The sequence below is a fragment of the Protopterus annectens genome, chromosome 2.part1 (genome assembly GCF_019279795.1).
Source record: "Protopterus annectens isolate FY-2018-M chromosome 2.part1, PAN1.0, whole genome shotgun sequence".
Taxonomy (NCBI): Eukaryota; Metazoa; Chordata; order Ceratodontiformes; family Protopteridae; genus Protopterus; species Protopterus annectens.
In genome coordinates, this window is record NC_056729.1 from 836834143 (window position 1) to 836852259 (window position 18117).

The 18117-nt window shown below is 37.6% G+C and overlaps 1 protein-coding gene across 1 annotated transcript; it reads right to left on the reverse strand.

Annotated features, from left to right (window-relative positions):
• Positions 1 to 13999: 13999 nt before the first annotated feature.
• On the reverse strand, positions 14000 to 15124 carry LOC122794913 (sperm acrosomal protein FSA-ACR.1-like). The gene has a single exon (XM_044063507.1). The coding sequence runs from the start codon at positions 15122 to 15124 to the stop codon at positions 14000 to 14002; it is 1125 nt and encodes a 374-aa protein (XP_043919442.1).
• Between the last annotated feature and the right edge of the window lie 2993 nt (positions 15125 to 18117).

The following is an 18117-nucleotide window of genomic DNA, read 5'->3' on the forward strand; positions in this document are numbered from 1 at the left end:
CATTCCAGCTAGGCTTATAAATGCCTTTGGGCAGATAGCCTAGTACCTACCTATGAACCTATCTACATTTTTACTTATACTGTAGTGTCAAGAACTGTCTTTGAAATTTATGCATTCCTTCACTTCTTTCGAGTCATTCATTTTACAGTTCAGATTATATTTTGTCAAAATGTCAATAGCATTTCAAGGGCACATTTAATATTTAAACTGATATTTTAAATGAATAGCTATCAGTTGCCAAGTGAGTTTGTACAGAGTGTGAGGTAACTGCAAAGATAACATGTTGCAGAAAGTAATATGTATCTTTTCATGTGCTCTAGAGACTGTCAATTTCAAGTAACATATAAAATGTAACTTTTACAGTGCAGACAGCCTGTGGAATCACTATGTTAAACAGTGTAATAATTTTTAATCAAGCAGCTAAAGTGCACATGTTGTTTTGAAATATTTCAGTTGTGTTTCCAGGAATATGTAATACTATGAGGATAAATCATAAAATATTTACAAATAGTCCTATTATTTATTTATTTTACCTTGCTTAGGTTGTTTTTCATTTTACTAACTAAAGAACATTACTTTTTCTTATTATTTGTTATCTGTGAGGCTAAACGCACTTCGCAGGTTCACAGTGTCCTTAGAAACTGCAGCAATTGCTTACTATTGCTATGGCAACTCCAATAGAATGTGAAGAAAGTTTCACTTCTCTTAACCAACAGTACATTTTCCCTCCTTTTATTTATTTATTTATTTATTTATTTTTTATATATATTTGTTAATATTAAAAGAAAATAATTCAAAGGACATATGCACATGAATGGAACATTTCAGAGTTAATCACGAACATGTCCCCAATCCCAATAAGAATAACAGTGACTATCATTAATCTCATAAATATTGTAATAATTAATTAAGTTCACTATTTCAATTAGTGTACCTTAAAACTAGATTATTTTAGACTATTGGTTATCCATGTATAGATAGTGAGATATTAAATATATACAGACTATATTAGTATAGTAAATAGGATAGAATTTAGAAAGGGAGACGAGATGCAGTTAAAATAAATAATGAGAAAAGAGAGATGAGAGGGGGAAAGAAAAGAGAAAATTAAGTGAAAATACACATATACTATGTATATTGATTTACAGTATAAATATTTTATGTGCTATATAACCCTTCTTCTCTGAAAGAAAAGTCCCCTGTTTTACATACCTGAGGTAATGTGAAAACTCTCAAGTGTCATCTATTTTCAAAAAATATAGATAAAGATTCCAGTAGGTAGCTACCTTTGTTTTAAAATTCCAAGAAGTAAAATTGGTCCTTTAAAGTAATGTTAAAACAATTCATATCATAATAGATGCTTTGAGAGATTTGGCTATAACAGTATCAGTCTTTTGCTTCTTCTTTTTGACGTCTGTCTAGACATTTGTTTCTTTCATTCTCTTGAGAGAAGGTGACATCCGAGCCATATCTTCTGGTAAAGTAATCACATTATTAGTTTTAATAAATGAAGAGGCTTCCTCTAAGTCAGTAAAAGTCCTCATCTCATTGGCATACATATTCTTAGCTTAGCTGGATATGCAAGTTGTGCCTTGATGTTATTTTGTTTCAGAAATGTTATCATTGGCCACACTTTTTTCCTTTGTTCCATTATTCTAGATGAATAGTCGTCATCAAATCTTATCAGGCTCTGTTTATATTTTAGACGTGCCGTCCTCCAAGCAGATCTTAAAATGAGTTCCTTGTCCAAGTATGAAAGAAATTTGATAATTATTGACCTAGGAGGAGAGTTTGAGTTAGTGGCAGGTTTCCCAAGGGCTTTGTGCACCCTTTCAATGCCAAAGGAAAGTCCTTCTTTTAAATTTAAAAAAACAGGGATCCAGCTTGATAAAAAGGAAATAATATCCTCACCTTCTGTGTTTTCATGTAATCCAAAAATCCTGATGTTATTTCTACTCTCCCTATTTTCCAAGTCATCTACTTTATTAACCAACTAAGTGTTTTGTTTAAGAATGTTTCCTCTTCCTTAAGTCTGCTTTCTAAGTCATTTAGAGAAACCTCTGTTCCTGTTATCCTTGTATGGTGTTGTTGTAGCATTTCCTTGAGGGTGTCAGCCTGTTTTTGACTGCTTGTTTTAAAATTTTCTAGGTTTTCTTTAAAATCATGTATCTTCAAAGACAACTCCTGCAGGGTAGATGTCATTGTTGTAGTTCCTTCTTTAAGGCAGCATCCTGGTGAGAATTCCTTGAGTTGCTCATTTTAACAAGTGAGTATATCTTCAAGATTTTTCACAGGAAATTATTTGCAAGACTTCACCAACGTTTCTAATTATGTAAATTAGTCCTTTATCTATAATGTTTTACACTTTGAAGAAAAAAAAAAGAATATTTTTCCTGTCTTATTTAACTAGATATATGGAGCTCTAAAATACTGTTGCTTTTAGTTAGCCATTCAGGCTCCACCCCTTTATAATCCTGTTGCATATTCTTTTTGTATGATTTACTATTATTTTGTTTTATTTTACATTTGTTATATAAGAGTTGTTTACTTTGTACTGTGGAGCTTTTCTTCCTGGGCCTCTGCTGAAAAGGGCAATAGCTCAGAATATTGTGGTCAACAAATGTCAAATAAATAAATAAAAATTAAGTTTGTTTTTATGGGCTATGTAGTTCTTCCTTTTATTGCATAGTTTCTAGTAGTGTTCTAAAATATGGATTATTCCTTAAGTTAGCATTCTATTATTTGAGTCTTATCTTAAGCACATAGAAGTTATCCACCAATGTGGCAGCATGCAAGAACGAGTCTTTAATGTCAAGAGAGTACTTACATTTAATTTGACCATCTGTTAGCTGAATTAGGTTTGCCTTGGAGTAGTCTCTAAAGACATACGTGTTTTGTGCTAAGCAGATGTTACCCTCCTCATGAGTGTCATGGTGGTCAGATTTGGCCAGTGATGTGGCAAATGAAGATGGTTAGCATAGGGTGGAAATACTTGTGAGAGATCTATGTCCAGTATTTTAGATGGAACTAGAACCAGTTGGTCTAGGAAGTTACCATTAGTGAATCGCAGGAACCATTGATCATATTTGTTTGAAGTGGTATAGGTTCCCAGTTAATGGAGGAATAGCTGAAGCTGCCCAAGTGAATAGTATTATGTTTGATATGGAGGGATTTCAGTTTGCTTATATATGGCTCAAGGAGGGTATACTGTAGTTGGTTATGATATTGTACAGAGTTCTATTTTTCATGAAAAGGATATGGTGAAGTTTAAGGTCATTGTCCTGGCTGAAATGTCTGAAGAACAGATGGCTTCCTATGGATACAGACATGTTATGCCCCTTCCAGTAACATCATCATATTCCACATTGAGTCTGAATGAGTGATAGGTACAGAAGCCCTGCACTGTAAGTGTTATGCTCGATGTTCTAAAACTATATAAGGGTGCAGGGGGCACCCATGAACACCCCCATCAATTTGTTTATATAACTCCCCCTCAAAATAAAGGAAATGTTTAGCTAACACTAACTCCATACATTCCATAAATAATTTCACTTCTGTAACTCTCAGAAATTCACATTCTATCAGGGTACTTTGACAGCCTTGTAATCCCACTTTGTGTGCAATAAACTGAGAATAAATCTATGATATCAGCGGTGGAAAAAATAACAATTCCTGATATAAATCATGGGACATCTTCCTAAGAAAGTCCCATGAATCAATTAATATATGTTTGTGAACATGTATAAAAGGTTTGAGTGTCTTATCAGCAAATGAATATATCTTAAAGCCAGCAGCCACCATTATGGATTGAGGGTGGGGTCCACATCCTTATGGACCTTAGGGATACCAAATACCAAAGGAATAATAGGATGTGCTGCCTGCACCTCAGTGTATGCCAATATGGTTTTGTGTTATTGGAAAAGAGAATGTACATTTAAGTCTAGTTACAAGAAAAGTTTTACTTCATATGTCTGGATTTTGGATAACATTTTTTTCGTGGAATGAAACTGAAGCAAAATTACTTAAATTTGTGAATTATCCCAATACTACAACAGATTTTTTTTTAATTTATTTTTAGTTATGACCATAATGGAATCAATTATCTGGAAGTTTATTTACAAAAGGATCTAAGCAATGGTAGGATATAGGTCCAAATTGTATAGGAAAGAAAATTATTCCAATAGTTATCTGGACTTCAAAAGTGAACATCCTTCCTGTTTATAGAATAATATTATCATGGGGCAGTTGGTAAGAGCTGCCAGGATGACATCATCACAGGATGATTTCCTGGATGAGTGTATTAGAATTCATTTTTTTTTTTAATTATTTGGTTAATGAATATGTAAAATAGAGTAGAGGGATTGACATAATGGTTTAGGTATTTGCCTTGCAGACACAAGGTACAGGGTTTGATTCTCACCTTTGATGAGAAATTGATTAGGCCTAAAATGGTCCACACAGGCAGTTAGCCTAGTACTTATCTATGAACCTAAAAAAGTGCAACAATATTGGGGCCATAAATATGCCCCATTGCTGGGGACAAGAGAATGGGAACTTAAAGGAGATGTAAATGATACAAAAGACCCCAGAGAAAAAGGAGCTTATATCAGGTACTTTACTAAACAGTGATAAAAAAGCCATGCAGACATCATGACTACATGATGGCATACATTTTCAAAATTGCCCAACAGTTTAGGAGTATTTTACTGAACTTCTTATTTTTACTTATAAGAGGGGGCACAACATTAAAGAGATTTTTAAACATACCCATATAGAAAACAAGAGATCTATGGGATCCTATTAATGGGGCACTTGTAAACACTGCTCCTTATGTATTGCACAGCAATAGTATTCACATTCCAAATGAGGGACATGAGTTGAAGAGTACTAAATATTTTAGTTGTCTTAGCTAAGGGGTGGCTTATTTGGCATCCTGTAAGGTATGCCTATAATTCTATGTAGGAAAAACTGAAAGGGTTTTGAGAAAAATGATTTAACAGAACCTGAATGATATCAAGAAAAAGAGAGAAACAAATGTACTGTATAGACATTCCTTAACTTGGAAGTATAGTGTCTTTACTTTTTTGTTATTAGAACAGGTGGCCTGTGATCCAAAAGCTGGGCAATGGGAAACATTAATTGAATACCGCAAACTCAAACTTTTATGGCAGCTAAAATTAAAAGCAAATAAATCTCTGGGATTGAATAATTATGTTTCCATTGACCCAGTGTTAAAATTATGATCAGCTAGTTGTGATGCAATGTTGACTGTATTATTTTGGTCCCCTGTCAATGCAAGTTTTTATTTAATTTTTTATTCATTTTTATATACAAAAGAATTATTAGTTTCATTAGTCAAAGACTAGCTCAGCTTGAATATTTTGAGCATAATCTAATTGTTTTTTTAACAAGTCACTCCACATGTTTTATGTATATGTCAAGGTGTAGTTTGTACTTTTTTGGATGAATTGTGTTAGGCAAATGCACATTGAAGGAAATTATGTCAAAAAGGGAAATATGTGGCCTACCAATGTACTTTAAATTCAGGATATAAATTACTTTGAAAGTGTTTGTTGTACTGTTGTGAAGAAGTCTTTGTTAAGACGAAAGTGCTGAACTTAAATAAACTTTATTTGTTATTTAATTTATGGTGTGTTCTCTGCCTTAGTGTTTTCCAATGGCTAGGACAGTTTAGGAGTTTTTTTTTTTGATTACTGGATTTATTATGTCTCTGAGATACCTCAGTATCATTTTGGTTTGCATATCATGTGTGTGCTTTGGGTGAGGGGATTTAAGGGCCCTTGTGATACTGCCAATCCTGGCACTAAGAGGCAAGTAGCCATTAATCTGTCTTTGCTCAGTCTGATGAGTGGTGCATCTGTTTGTCTGACTATGGAATTACCTATGATTAAGATGTTATCAGATATACTGTCTCGACCTAGTTGCATTAAAAGCTTCAGCCTGCCAGCTGAGTGACTCCTTTTTGTAGCCGTTTTCTGTAGTGCCTGTGCAAGTTATTTGCCTGTCAATGTGATGCTGAGTGTCCTGTATACTAATCTTTCATCTGGGAGGCTTTTTTAGTTTATGTAAGGACAATTTAAGTATCTCAGCATAAGAAGGCTTATTTCTTTGTCTATGACATGGAGGCTATGGTTGTGTGAGGTGGGTGTCAGGGCTGACAACACACCCATAGCAGTCTAAAGTCATTGATGAGAGATCGGCCTCCAAGGTGTGTAGATATTTCCACCTCTCACATATGGATCCTTTTATAGGAAAAGTCAAATTGTTGTCTATCAGAATGAGGTAGTTCCTGCACTGCCTCAATATTCGGTTCATATCAGGGTGGCAACAGACAGTAAGATAAACTGTGACTTCATAATATTTAGTGTTTGGAATAAAATGATACTAATGAGTGTTAATAAAGTTAATTAGTAGTAAGGGTCTATATACTAAAACACTAGGATGAACAGATCTAAAAAACTTCTAGGTAGGGCACTGTGCTTTAAGCAAGCAGAAAGATATGAAGGTTAACTCGAGCTTTTCTAAGGGAAGTTACTTTCCAGTTTGAGCTATTAATATGTATAAGTAGATGAGATGAGAATGGATATTTCCTGAGACTATTTAAAGCTCTGTTTCACATGAATGGGGGAGTCTGTTCCAAAGAAGGAGTAATCTCTGAGACAAATACCTGTCCCTTCAACATGTTTTGTTTATGTCACAGGCAAGGTTTAGATCCTTAGATCAGATAATTCTAGTGAAGTTTGTTTTTTGAATGTGTAGCAAATCCATCAGGGCTTGATTGGAGAATGTCGGGCAGAGATCACCCCTCAGGAGTCTGTAGGAGACCGAGTACAGGAACAGGACTTAGAGTCAGTCTGCATAGGATACCCTATTTTATTTTACTGAGGAACCACTTTGGCTGCTCCAGCTGTTGTGAATGCCTGCTCAGGTACATGCTGACGGGTGCATATTGGTCTAATGAGGGGTGAGTATAGAGGGACTATGATCTCCATAGAGCTAGATGCATTGCCCTTACTTATAAGTTTCATCATGCAGAATAATTTTCTCACTACCATAGACACATGGTGATCAAAGTACAGGTTATTGTCAACCTCATCAAAGTCCAGGTTATTTTCAACCTGAGTGTATATAGGGAATATTCTTATTTAATAACCATCTCAGTGTGAGACCTGAAGCCAAGTGCTTTCTACATACATCAGACCAATATTGACATACGACTAGTCAAATTAATATACTTTGGCAATGCAAACACACACAAAATCAATTTCTTTGCACTTTCTGTTTGTTGTACAGTCTCTGGAAACCAGGCAAGTAGCAAGGCAAGCAATACAAAAACATAGGGTCATATGTTTGATTGTGAAGTTTAATTTACCTTCATGACCTTTGGCTACTATAACTCCATTTAATGTTTTCTATTTCTCATACACATAATAAGATTATGACTCACTTCTACCTGTATAGGAAATATTATTTCATAATCACTGAAGGCATTATGCAAGGACTTGTCATTTTTTCTACTGTTTATATTCATTCTTAGTATTATGTTTCCAAATCTGATGTTAGCTCTATCAGCAGAGTAACAATGCAGTACTTCTAGCAGAATAACTGCAGCACATCTATTTAAGGTAGTTTGAATGAAGGAAAAAACATACATTTCATCATTCAGACAAATGAAGCAGATTGAGTGGAAATGTTTCAGCTATTCATTATCATGAATACTTTAATTCTGACATTGCAATCTCCTCTAATGAAACACTTAGAATCAGCTGCTATTGAGTGCTTCATTCCTTTCGTATTATCATAAACTGAAAACATAATTTACTATTTCTGTTTCCTTCCCCAGTATATGTTTTCCAAGTTTAGATTTATTTAGAGAGATCTAATAACAAAAATGAATTTACCACTTTATGACTTTATTATTTTTTTAATGTTTCAATACAGCAACCTTTTTTTCACTAAAACATATACTGCTGTGTAAATATTCAACTAGTTGCAAGACAGAGTTTCTCAGTTTCAATATGCCAAGTCCCCATTTAAAAGTGAGATTAAAGGTAATATTTTGGTGTATTTATGGCCTAAGCTCTGGTCAGGTCTTTTCTCAATAGGAATCTGATCAATGCAAGAAATGACTGAAGTCTGCAGTCTTATGCATGTGGGGACTTTGGCCTTCCCCAACATAAAAAGATATGAGAAATGGGGACAAATATAGTTTTGACAAATCCCTCTTTTACTTCAAATAAATTGACCAATTTTCTTCCATCATTGAATGCAAGCTTCTATTATTTTATTTATGTTTATATTTACTTTTTTTTTTTAATATTATCCTATAACAATATTCCCACAGAAACTGGATTTTTTTTTTGTGGTTTTCACTTTTGTGGAATTAGCATACATGCAAGATTTTAGTATAAACACATTTAGTGAATTATCACTTATAGGCAAATTTACATGTATATAGAAGTAATTAAACTATATTAACAAGTTCACGTTCACAAACATTATACTTCACATATATCATCTATATCATATAACCTAAGCTACATTACATAAATTATTTGATTCCTGCCTTTTTTAAATAAGTAATATCTTTATTAAACCATCACTAACAACATAGGCAATCATACATTTATAAAAATGGAAGAAAAAAAAAACACACTGACACAATCTTAGTTGTAAGCATTTTACATTACAAACCATACTGACAAACTCCCAGTTACAAACATTATATATCACTTATAATCTACCCAATCATTTTCAGTCATACATTACATAGCACATTTAAATCCTATCTTCCTTTAAACTTCATTCCTCCCCTGTATGTATTGGTTCCCACAATTCACATGTTTTTCTGTGCAGTTTGCTTCTAAAGATCTCAATTCCAGTTGTTTTATCTTTATAATTATATTCACTACTTCTAGTATGGTTGGTTTACATTTTGATTTCCATTTTCCATTTTTGCTTTTTTGACAGTCCCCATAATTAGACAAAGCAAGGCTTTGCCATGTCTAGGCAATTCTGATTCGGCATCGTGGCTCAGAAAAATCATCACCCTCATCACACCAATCTGCCCATCCAGCATCTCTGACAGTGCACCCTGCAGGGAATCCTTAAAGTCCACCAAATCACTGCATTCCCAGAAAATATCCCAGTTACTTTTTTCTTCCCTGTCACACCTCTAACCTTTGCTGTCTACCTGAGGAAAAATTCCCTGGAGTCTACTTTGGGTATAAAAATATCTATGCAAACATTTCCAAGCAAAAATCCTAAATCTTCTAGATTTTGTTGCATATTTGAGAGACATACATATATCCTCCCATTGTTTCTTTGTGAATTGCTTATCCAGTCTCTCTTCCCAATCCTTTCTAACCTCCACTGATTGTTTCTTATAGTTATCATGCAATATTTTACATGCTGTACTAAATATTCTGATTTAATGGCTCCTTCTGTTCGAGATTCTACTAAAATCTCTATCAGTGCTGGTCTTTCAGTTAGGACCCCCTTCTTTCTCTTTGCCTATACTCTGATATCAGTCCTTCATAGGGAAGGAAATCTCTAACCTCCAGTCCAAATAAATTCTTGGCATCATCCCATTCTATCATTTTTCCCTCTCTAGTTATTTGCTCCCAAAACCTAGGTTCATAGGTAAGTACTAGGCTATCTGCCCGAGGGCATCTGTAAACCTAGCCAGAATGTGTTGGCTTTTGCCACCCCCTTAGATTAGTTCCCTGTGCCTCTGTCCAGTAGAGCAATTAGTTCCCTGTGCCTCTGTCCAGCAGAGCCACTGCAGTGATCCCTGGGGTAAATTTTCTGTTTCCCATCCACTCATCAATGTTTCTCTTGAAGAGTGTTAGTGAGGGGCTCTGCCTAATGTAGACTGGAATCCTGTTCCAAAGCATGGGGAGTGTCTGGGACAGGAATCTATCCCTCCAGCATGTCCTATTTATCATTGTGGTGAGGTTTAGATCCCTAGAGCGTGTGTCACTCTGGGATTCGTTTTTTTTTTTAGGTAGAGCATGTCCATCAATTCTAGGTTGGACACGGCCTTGTATGTTAGGCAGAGATCACCTCTGAGTAAGTGATATGCAACCGAGTACAGCTGGAGTTTCTTCAGTTGGGCTGCATAGGGCATCTGTTTGTGGCCAATAATCCTCTTGGTGAGGTACTTCTGTGGTTTTTCCAGCTGTTGCAGGTGTCTTGTAAGGTACATCCCAAATAGGGCATTGTACTCTATTATGGGTCTGATGAGAAATGAGTAGAGGGGCACAATAACTTCTTTTGTTCTAGATGCATACCCTTTTGTGATTAGGTGGGCCACATAGAAGGATTTTCTAACCACCTTGGCAATATGGTTATCAAAGGAGCGATTACTATCTACTTGGGTCTCCAGATCCCTTATTACATTTTCTGTATTTAGGGGACTAATACGTACATGTTAGTTTGTGGGTACTTTGTTTTTTCCAAAGGGGATGACTATGCACTTTTTGGCATTCAGCTTGAGGCCATGATTTTGAAACCAGGTATCCGTCTCAGTGAGACCATTCTGGAGGATGTCTGTATCAGCCGGAGAATCAGTTATGGCCCCCAGTTTGCAGTCGTCTGTGAACTTGGGCAGCCATAGTCCTCCTGTGCTTGCCTGTACCTCTGAGAAGTATATACCGAACAGGAAGGGTCCCAGGATTGAGCTCTGGGGGACGCCACTTGTAACCAGTTTAGAGTCGGACCTAGAGCCTACAACTCTCACCATGTAGGTTCTATCCATGAGCCAATTGGCAATCCATCTTGTGATGTAGGGGATTATGTTCAGGCTGGTGAGCTTGTCTATAATACTAGAATGGGGAATGGTGTCAAAAGCCTTTGCAAGGTATAGGTAGGCTGTGTGGACTTCCTTTCCCTTGTCTAAAGCCTTGGTAACTCTCTCAAAGAAGTCCACCAGGTTTAGAAGGCATGCTCTGCCCTTATCAAAGCCAAACTGGGTAAGGTCCAGTGTTTGGAGGTTCCCAATGTCACTGTTAATGATTTCCATGATGATGCTCTCCATAGCCTTGCAGACCAGGCTAGTCAGGCTTATAGTGTGATAGTTCCCGGAGTCCGTTGTGGCTCCACCTTTGTGGAGCGGGATAACTGCTGTACTCTATGGGTATGTAGCCTATAGAGAGGCTGAGTTTGAACAGTGTGTTTAGGTGAGGGGTAAGTTCATTTTGGATTTCGTGCAAGACACAGCCTTGGACACCGTCCGGTCCCATTAAAGCTGTGCTTTTGGCTTTGGCTAGGGCTGTTTTAACCTGTGTGTCAGTGATTGCAGGGCTCTACATTCTTCTGGTATGGTTATGGGCCCTTTAGGGGGTGAGAGGGGGTTGTAAAGTTTGCACTAAACCTGTCTGCCAGAATGTTGGCAATATTAGTTGGTTCGGTGTATTTTGTGCCACTCTGCACTAACTCAGAACAGATCTGAGCGCTTCCACTTAGGTTCTTGACATAGCTAAAGAATGCTTTGTGGTTATCTTTGGAGTCCTTGGCAATTTTTCTTTCGAAGCTAGCCTTGGATGATTTTATGAAGGATCGTGGTGTCATGCTGATACTTTGTTCCTTTGCCAGTTTTCTCCAATAAATTCCAGCCCCCCTCATGCCAATTGTCTGTATTCCTAATTGTAGTTTTCCCTATCAAAAGAATCTCTTTTCTCTGTTCCCATGTTGGCTTAGTTCTTAGAATACTTTCTGCTACTTTATAGACATAATATTCTATATGATTATTGTTATTCTTTTTAAAGACCTACATCCAAAATCCCAGCCTCTCCTTGTTTCTTGACCTTCCCCCTCTGTTTCATGATCATCCCTTTCCAATTTGAGTTATAGTGTTCTGCTTGTGCTATGTATCGGAGCCTTAACTGTGTAGCTATTAAATACCCCTTCAAATTGGGTGATCCCAGTCAGCCCGTTCTAATGGAAGAATCAGCTTATCCCACTTGACTCTTGCCATCTCCCCCTCCTAGTTAAAGTTCTTCAGCTCTTTTTTAATTGCTATCCACAACCTCTCCTCTGGTTGATAAAAATATGCTTAAGCTGTATATAAGAATAATGGGACTAAAACATTTTAACTGCTTGTATCTTTGCAAGATTAATAATGTTTTTCTTCGTCCTTCTGCCTCGTTTTACACACACACACACACACACACACACACACACACACACACACACACACACACACACACACACACACACACACGCACACAGATGCATGCACACACACACACACACACACACACACACACACACACACACACACACACACACACACACACACACACACACACACAACACTAAGTGACATATTCTCCAAGGATTGGGGTAGTATTGTGGACATTTTCCTCCATCCAGCAATACTTCCCCAATTCTGAATTATAGTGTTGCCTCTTGCTATGATATCATACCTAGCATGCCTTATACAGATCCTCACAATGCCAATATACTAAATGTAATGGAGTCTCATGATAGAAGTAGTAAGTAGAAATATTTGGTAGTGGTGCACCTCATTACTTATTTCTTGTGTAGTCCAATCTCTGCCTGTGTCTTAGAAGCCCCATGCCATCTCCCATCAGAGATCCACTTGACTATCAGGACATATTCAATGCCTGCAGTAGCAAAGCTATAGGTGGAGTTGTACATCCCAGAGGCAGTGCTGCACAGCCGCAACATAAGTATGATTGAAGTGCGACTGCATGCATGACGGAAAAAAAGACTGTAATGCATATATTCTCACTACCATGACAGAGGGACAGACATGCATTTGCTTTTGTTATGTCTGAGGTATATTGTTAAGATTTAATACTGTTAACTCTTTCGGTTATCCTTAATTAAAACTGGGGATGAATCACACATCACATTACTGAAAATGTGCAATGTCCAAGGCCACACTAACCCACCAACTCCCCTTCTCTAGCAGTGCAACGCCAGTTATATGAGGGACTTGCTACCACAGTATGGCTTCCCACCATACACTGCTGACATTACCACTTCCTTCCTACAAGTGGAGCCATACCAAAACCACAACTGCCTATTTACTCTAATGGCCTAGTCCATTGTTTTGGGGTGTCATGTTGCTGTGTATTGCAAATGTAAAATTATAAAGTGTAACATTGTAAGAATGATTCATGTTTTGGATTCAGGCTTATGGTTCAATCAGTCCTGACTTAGATGCTGCAGATGAGAACTGGCTGAGCCCTTGGGTATCATGTAACTGTTTGGTATGGTGTGCTTCCTCATGCCAAATGGGCTTTTGATTCCCAGTGTAAATGGCAAAGCAATTTGAAAATAAAATATGAAACACATGTTTTTAAGTAAACACTTTATATACCATGACTGTCACTTTTATTTAGCATACAAAGGTTTTTGCCACACATACCCTCTTGCCCTAGTGCTTTGCCACACATACCCTCTTGTCCTACTGCTTTGTCACACATACTCTCTTGTCCTAGTGCTTTGTCACACATACCCTCTTGCCCTACTGCTTTGCCACACATTCTCTCTTGTCCTAGTGCTTTGTCACACATACTCTCTTGTCCTATTGCTTTGTCACACATACCCTCTTGCCCTACAGCTTTGCCACACATACTCTCTTGCCCTAGTGCTTTGCCACACATACCCTCTTGTCCTAGTGCTTTGTCACGCATACCATCTTGCCCTACTGCTTTGCCACACATACTCTCTTGTCCTAGTGCTTTGTCACACATACCCTCTTGCCCTACTGCTTTGCCACACATACTCTCTTGTCCTAGTGCTTTGTCACACATACTCTCTTGTCCTAGTGCTTTGTCACACATACCCTCTTGTCCTAGTGCTTTGTCACACATACTCTCTTGTCCTAGTGCTTTGTCACACATACCCTCTTGTCCTAGTGCTTTGTCACACATACTCTCTTGTCCTAGTGCTTAGTCACACATACCCTCTTGTCCCAGTGCTTTGTCACACATACTCTCTTGTCCTACTGCTTTGTCACACCCTCTTGTCCTAGTGCTTTGTCACACATACTCTCTTGTCCTACTGCTTTGTCACACATACTCTCTTGCCCTAGTGCTTTGTCACACATACCCTCTTGTCCTAGTGCTTTGTCGCACATACCCTCTTGTCCTAGTGCTTTGCCACACATACTCTCTTGTCCTAGTGCTTTGTCACACATACTCTCTTGCCCTAGTGCTTTGTCACACATACCCTCTTGTCCTAGTGCTTTGTCACACATACTCTCTTGTCCTAGTGCTTTGTCACACATACCCTCTTGCCCTACTGCTTTGCCACACATACTCTCTTGTCCTAGTGCTTTGTCACACATACCCTCTTGTCCTAGTGGTTTGTCACACATACCCTCTTGTCCTAGTGCTTTGTCACACATGCTCTCTTGTCCTAGTGCTTTGTCACACATACCCTCTTGTCCTAGTGCTTTGTCACACATACTCTCTTGTCCTACTGCTTTGTCACACATACCCTCTTGTCCTAGTGCTTTGTCACACATACTCTCTTGCCCTAGTGCTTTGTCACACATACCCTCTTGTCCTAGTGCTTTGTCACACATACCCTCTTGCCCTTCTGCTTTGCCACACATACTCTCTTGTCCTAGTGCTTTGTCACACATATTCTCTTGTCCTAGTGCTTTGTCACACATACTCTCTTGTCCTAGTGCTTTGTCACACATACCCTCTTGTCCTAGTGCTTTGTCACACATACTCTCTTGTCCTAGTGCTTTGTCACACATACCCTCTTGTCCTAGTGCTTTGTCACACATACCCTCTTGCCCTTCTGCTTTGCCACACATACTCTCTTGTCCTAGTGCTTTGTCACACATATTCTCTTGTCCTAGTGCTTTGTCACACATACCCTCTTGTCCTAGTGCTTTGTCACACATACTCTCTTGTCCTAGTGCTTTGTCACACATACTCTCTTGTCCTAGTGCTTTGTCACACATACTCTCTTGTCCTAGTGCCTTGTCACACATACCCTCTTGTCCTAGTGCTTTGCCACACATACTCTCTTGTCCTAGTGCTTTGTCACACATACCCTCTTGCCCTAGTGCTTTGTCACACATACTCTCTTGTCCTAGTGCTTTGTCACACATACTCTCTTGTCCTAGTGCTTAGAATCAATACATCTTCACACTATTTTCTTTTTCTTTTCTTTTTTTTTTTCTGGAAGATTATTTGAATGCTGAGATTGTTCTAAATACTTTTTAAAATAAGGAGTAAGGCAGTGTAAGCTGTGCAGCTCAGGGACATAAACTTGTATTTTCTTTTTTTTTTTTACACTCTGACTATTTACAAACAAACTTTTTGAAACTACAAATAATCGAATTTGAATTGCCACTGAAAGACCATAATTGTGAAAGCTGGCAAATTTAAAGAAGTGCATTCCCTTACCTTGCAATACTGTAACTTAAGTATTGGTTTATATGTAAACAACATGTGTTGGAACAAAGTCCACAAAGAAAGACTATACAGTGACCAGCCCTCCAAAATGACAACTTTTTAAACCCCACGTTTATAGGTATGGGTATTCCCAATCCCCAGTTTATATAATTTCATTATGCTGTAATTCACAAATGCTGACATGTTTGCTTCGCATTTTTTAATGTAAGAATCCATACAGGGAATTGTTGTAATAGCATCATGTCATAATATTTTGTTCCAAAGAACACTTTTTTTGTGAAGCAGAACTATCTTTTTGATAGACATTCTTTTTTGCATCATCATTTTATTAAAGTGAAAAAAAATTACAAAATACAATGTAAGTATTATAACCATAAGAAAGTAATTGCTGCCACTAAATTCCTCTCCTCCCTTGATTAAACATATCATCTGGCCTCTGTTCCCCAATACCTGCACAAATTACAAAATAGGGCCATTCTCGAATGATACCTAGTGAGAATGAGAATAAAAACAACCACCAAATGGAAAATACATGATGAGGGGCTGGACTCACTTGAGAAAAACCTTCAACATTCTTGTATTAGCTCACAGAGTGATAGATTACTGATTTTAATTAGAATGAATCTAGTTGGGAAATACAGAAAATGCTCATAGAAGTTCTTTTAAGTATATGATTAGGTAAAGACTTAAGTAAAGTTGATAACTTTTGAGATACTGAGGCTTTCTTAACATTCGCCCAGACCTTTAAACCTAGCAAGTCCCTCCATATGAAAACTGTTGTTTCTCAGTGGTCTTCCCTCTCTGCTCAACAGAGACGACTGAATATCTTTTTTTTTTTCACTGATGTTATACTGCACAGCATGCATGCCCTGCCATGTCAAATGGGATTGTGCCCACATAACAGACTTTTAAGCTTTTGTGCATGTGTTAACATTCAATGTCCATGTGGTACTGTAGTGCTGAATAGCTGTGGGGAACTACAGCTCCACCTGTATCTCAGGATTGCTACTTGTCAGGACAAGCAGAACTCTGGGTTTCAGGTACACTTTTCACACCATTTTTTCATTCTGACTACCATTTCCAGTGCACTATGCACAGCACAGAGTCTACCAGCTACTCCTCTACCCCAGATTAACACAGATTTTTAACCATAGCCTACATGGATCCTAAGAGTATCCTAACGGGGGAGGTACTCATAGGATCTTAGGATAGTAGGAGTTTACTAGGCAATCAACCTGCAGCCCTAGCTGTTTCATCCCAATGTAATAGCATAGAAATGCTAGTTAATACCCAGGATTGCACTTACTAATGACTGCTCATGTCCAGGAGGGTTGTGGCACTATCGCCAATAAGAATTTACGATGTCCCATCCACTCGTCCAGGTTCCTCTTGAACAGTGTCATAGAGCTGCTCTATTTCACATGTATTGGTAGCCTTTTCCAAAGACTTTCTTTTGCTGGAGACTATCTTAAGACCTACCCCTGGTTTTCCCTCTCGTTATTTGGTTACATGGTTGTGTCATAGGGACAGGTATGCAATGGGAGTATGCCATGTCTAGACTTTTCTCCAAGGAAGCCCGGTCATGATCCCACCCTAATCCCCTCTTTAGACTAACCAGAACAAACTCCAGCCTCCGCCAGGGACATCAATGGCAATGTTCATGAAATCATCTTCCAACCTGTGATGGGCACATATCTATATCTATATCTATATCTATATCTATATCTATATGTAAATCCATGTCACTCTCTCTCTCTCTCCATATATATATATATATATATATATATATATATATATATATATGTATATATATATATATATATATATATATATATATATATATACATATAAGATGTCTATCCTGCAACATGATTTCTTTATCTTTAGGTAGGAAAAGCAAGGTTACAACTACACAGGGACTAGATGTTTCCACAAGGATTTCATAACGGCACTCTAAAAATCTGTACAGATGTTAGGTACATCTGGATATTATTCATAAAAGATGTTGAGGATTAACTGTTTTACACACATACACAGACACACACACACACACACACACACACACACACACACACACACACACACACACACACACACACACACACACACACACACTCACACTCACACTCACACTCACACTCACACACCACATACCACATATACATAATAATTATCGTCTATTGTTTCATAAACTGCTACTTCCTATTAGAGAAGTAATCTACCATAAGATGTTTGGAACTTTCTCAGTCAAGACAGCCTTAGGATTTCAAATGTTGACCTTAAAGGATGCTGAAGTGTCATGGAAGCTAGATCAAGTGAAAAAGGGGAAAGCTTTTCAGAAGAGACAGCACTAATTGAATATCTGCAAGTTTTGATATGTTCCAGGAAATACCACTGTATTATCATTAAGTGAAGTGGCCCTTCTACTAACAATTGTGCCTCAGCTACTGTCACTCTCTACAGTGTGCTGATGAACTCTGAGCAAGACTTGAAACGGTGAATACATGTTGAAAGAACTTCTACACAGACAATAAAGAACAAGGAAGACAATCTACTTCCATTGTGGCACAGTGACCTTGTATTTGTACAGTTTTTCCTTTTTTCATATATTATTTTCCACCTACTCCTACTATGTCTACGTTTAACCCCTCAAGCCCCTCCCACCCACAACCGCCATTATCAAATA

Excerpts from the sequence above, each read along its gene's own strand:
- LOC122794913 (XM_044063507.1), bottom strand. The coding sequence starts at position 15,124 with ATGTGTGACAAAGCACTAGGACAAGAGAGTATGTGTGACAAAGCACTA.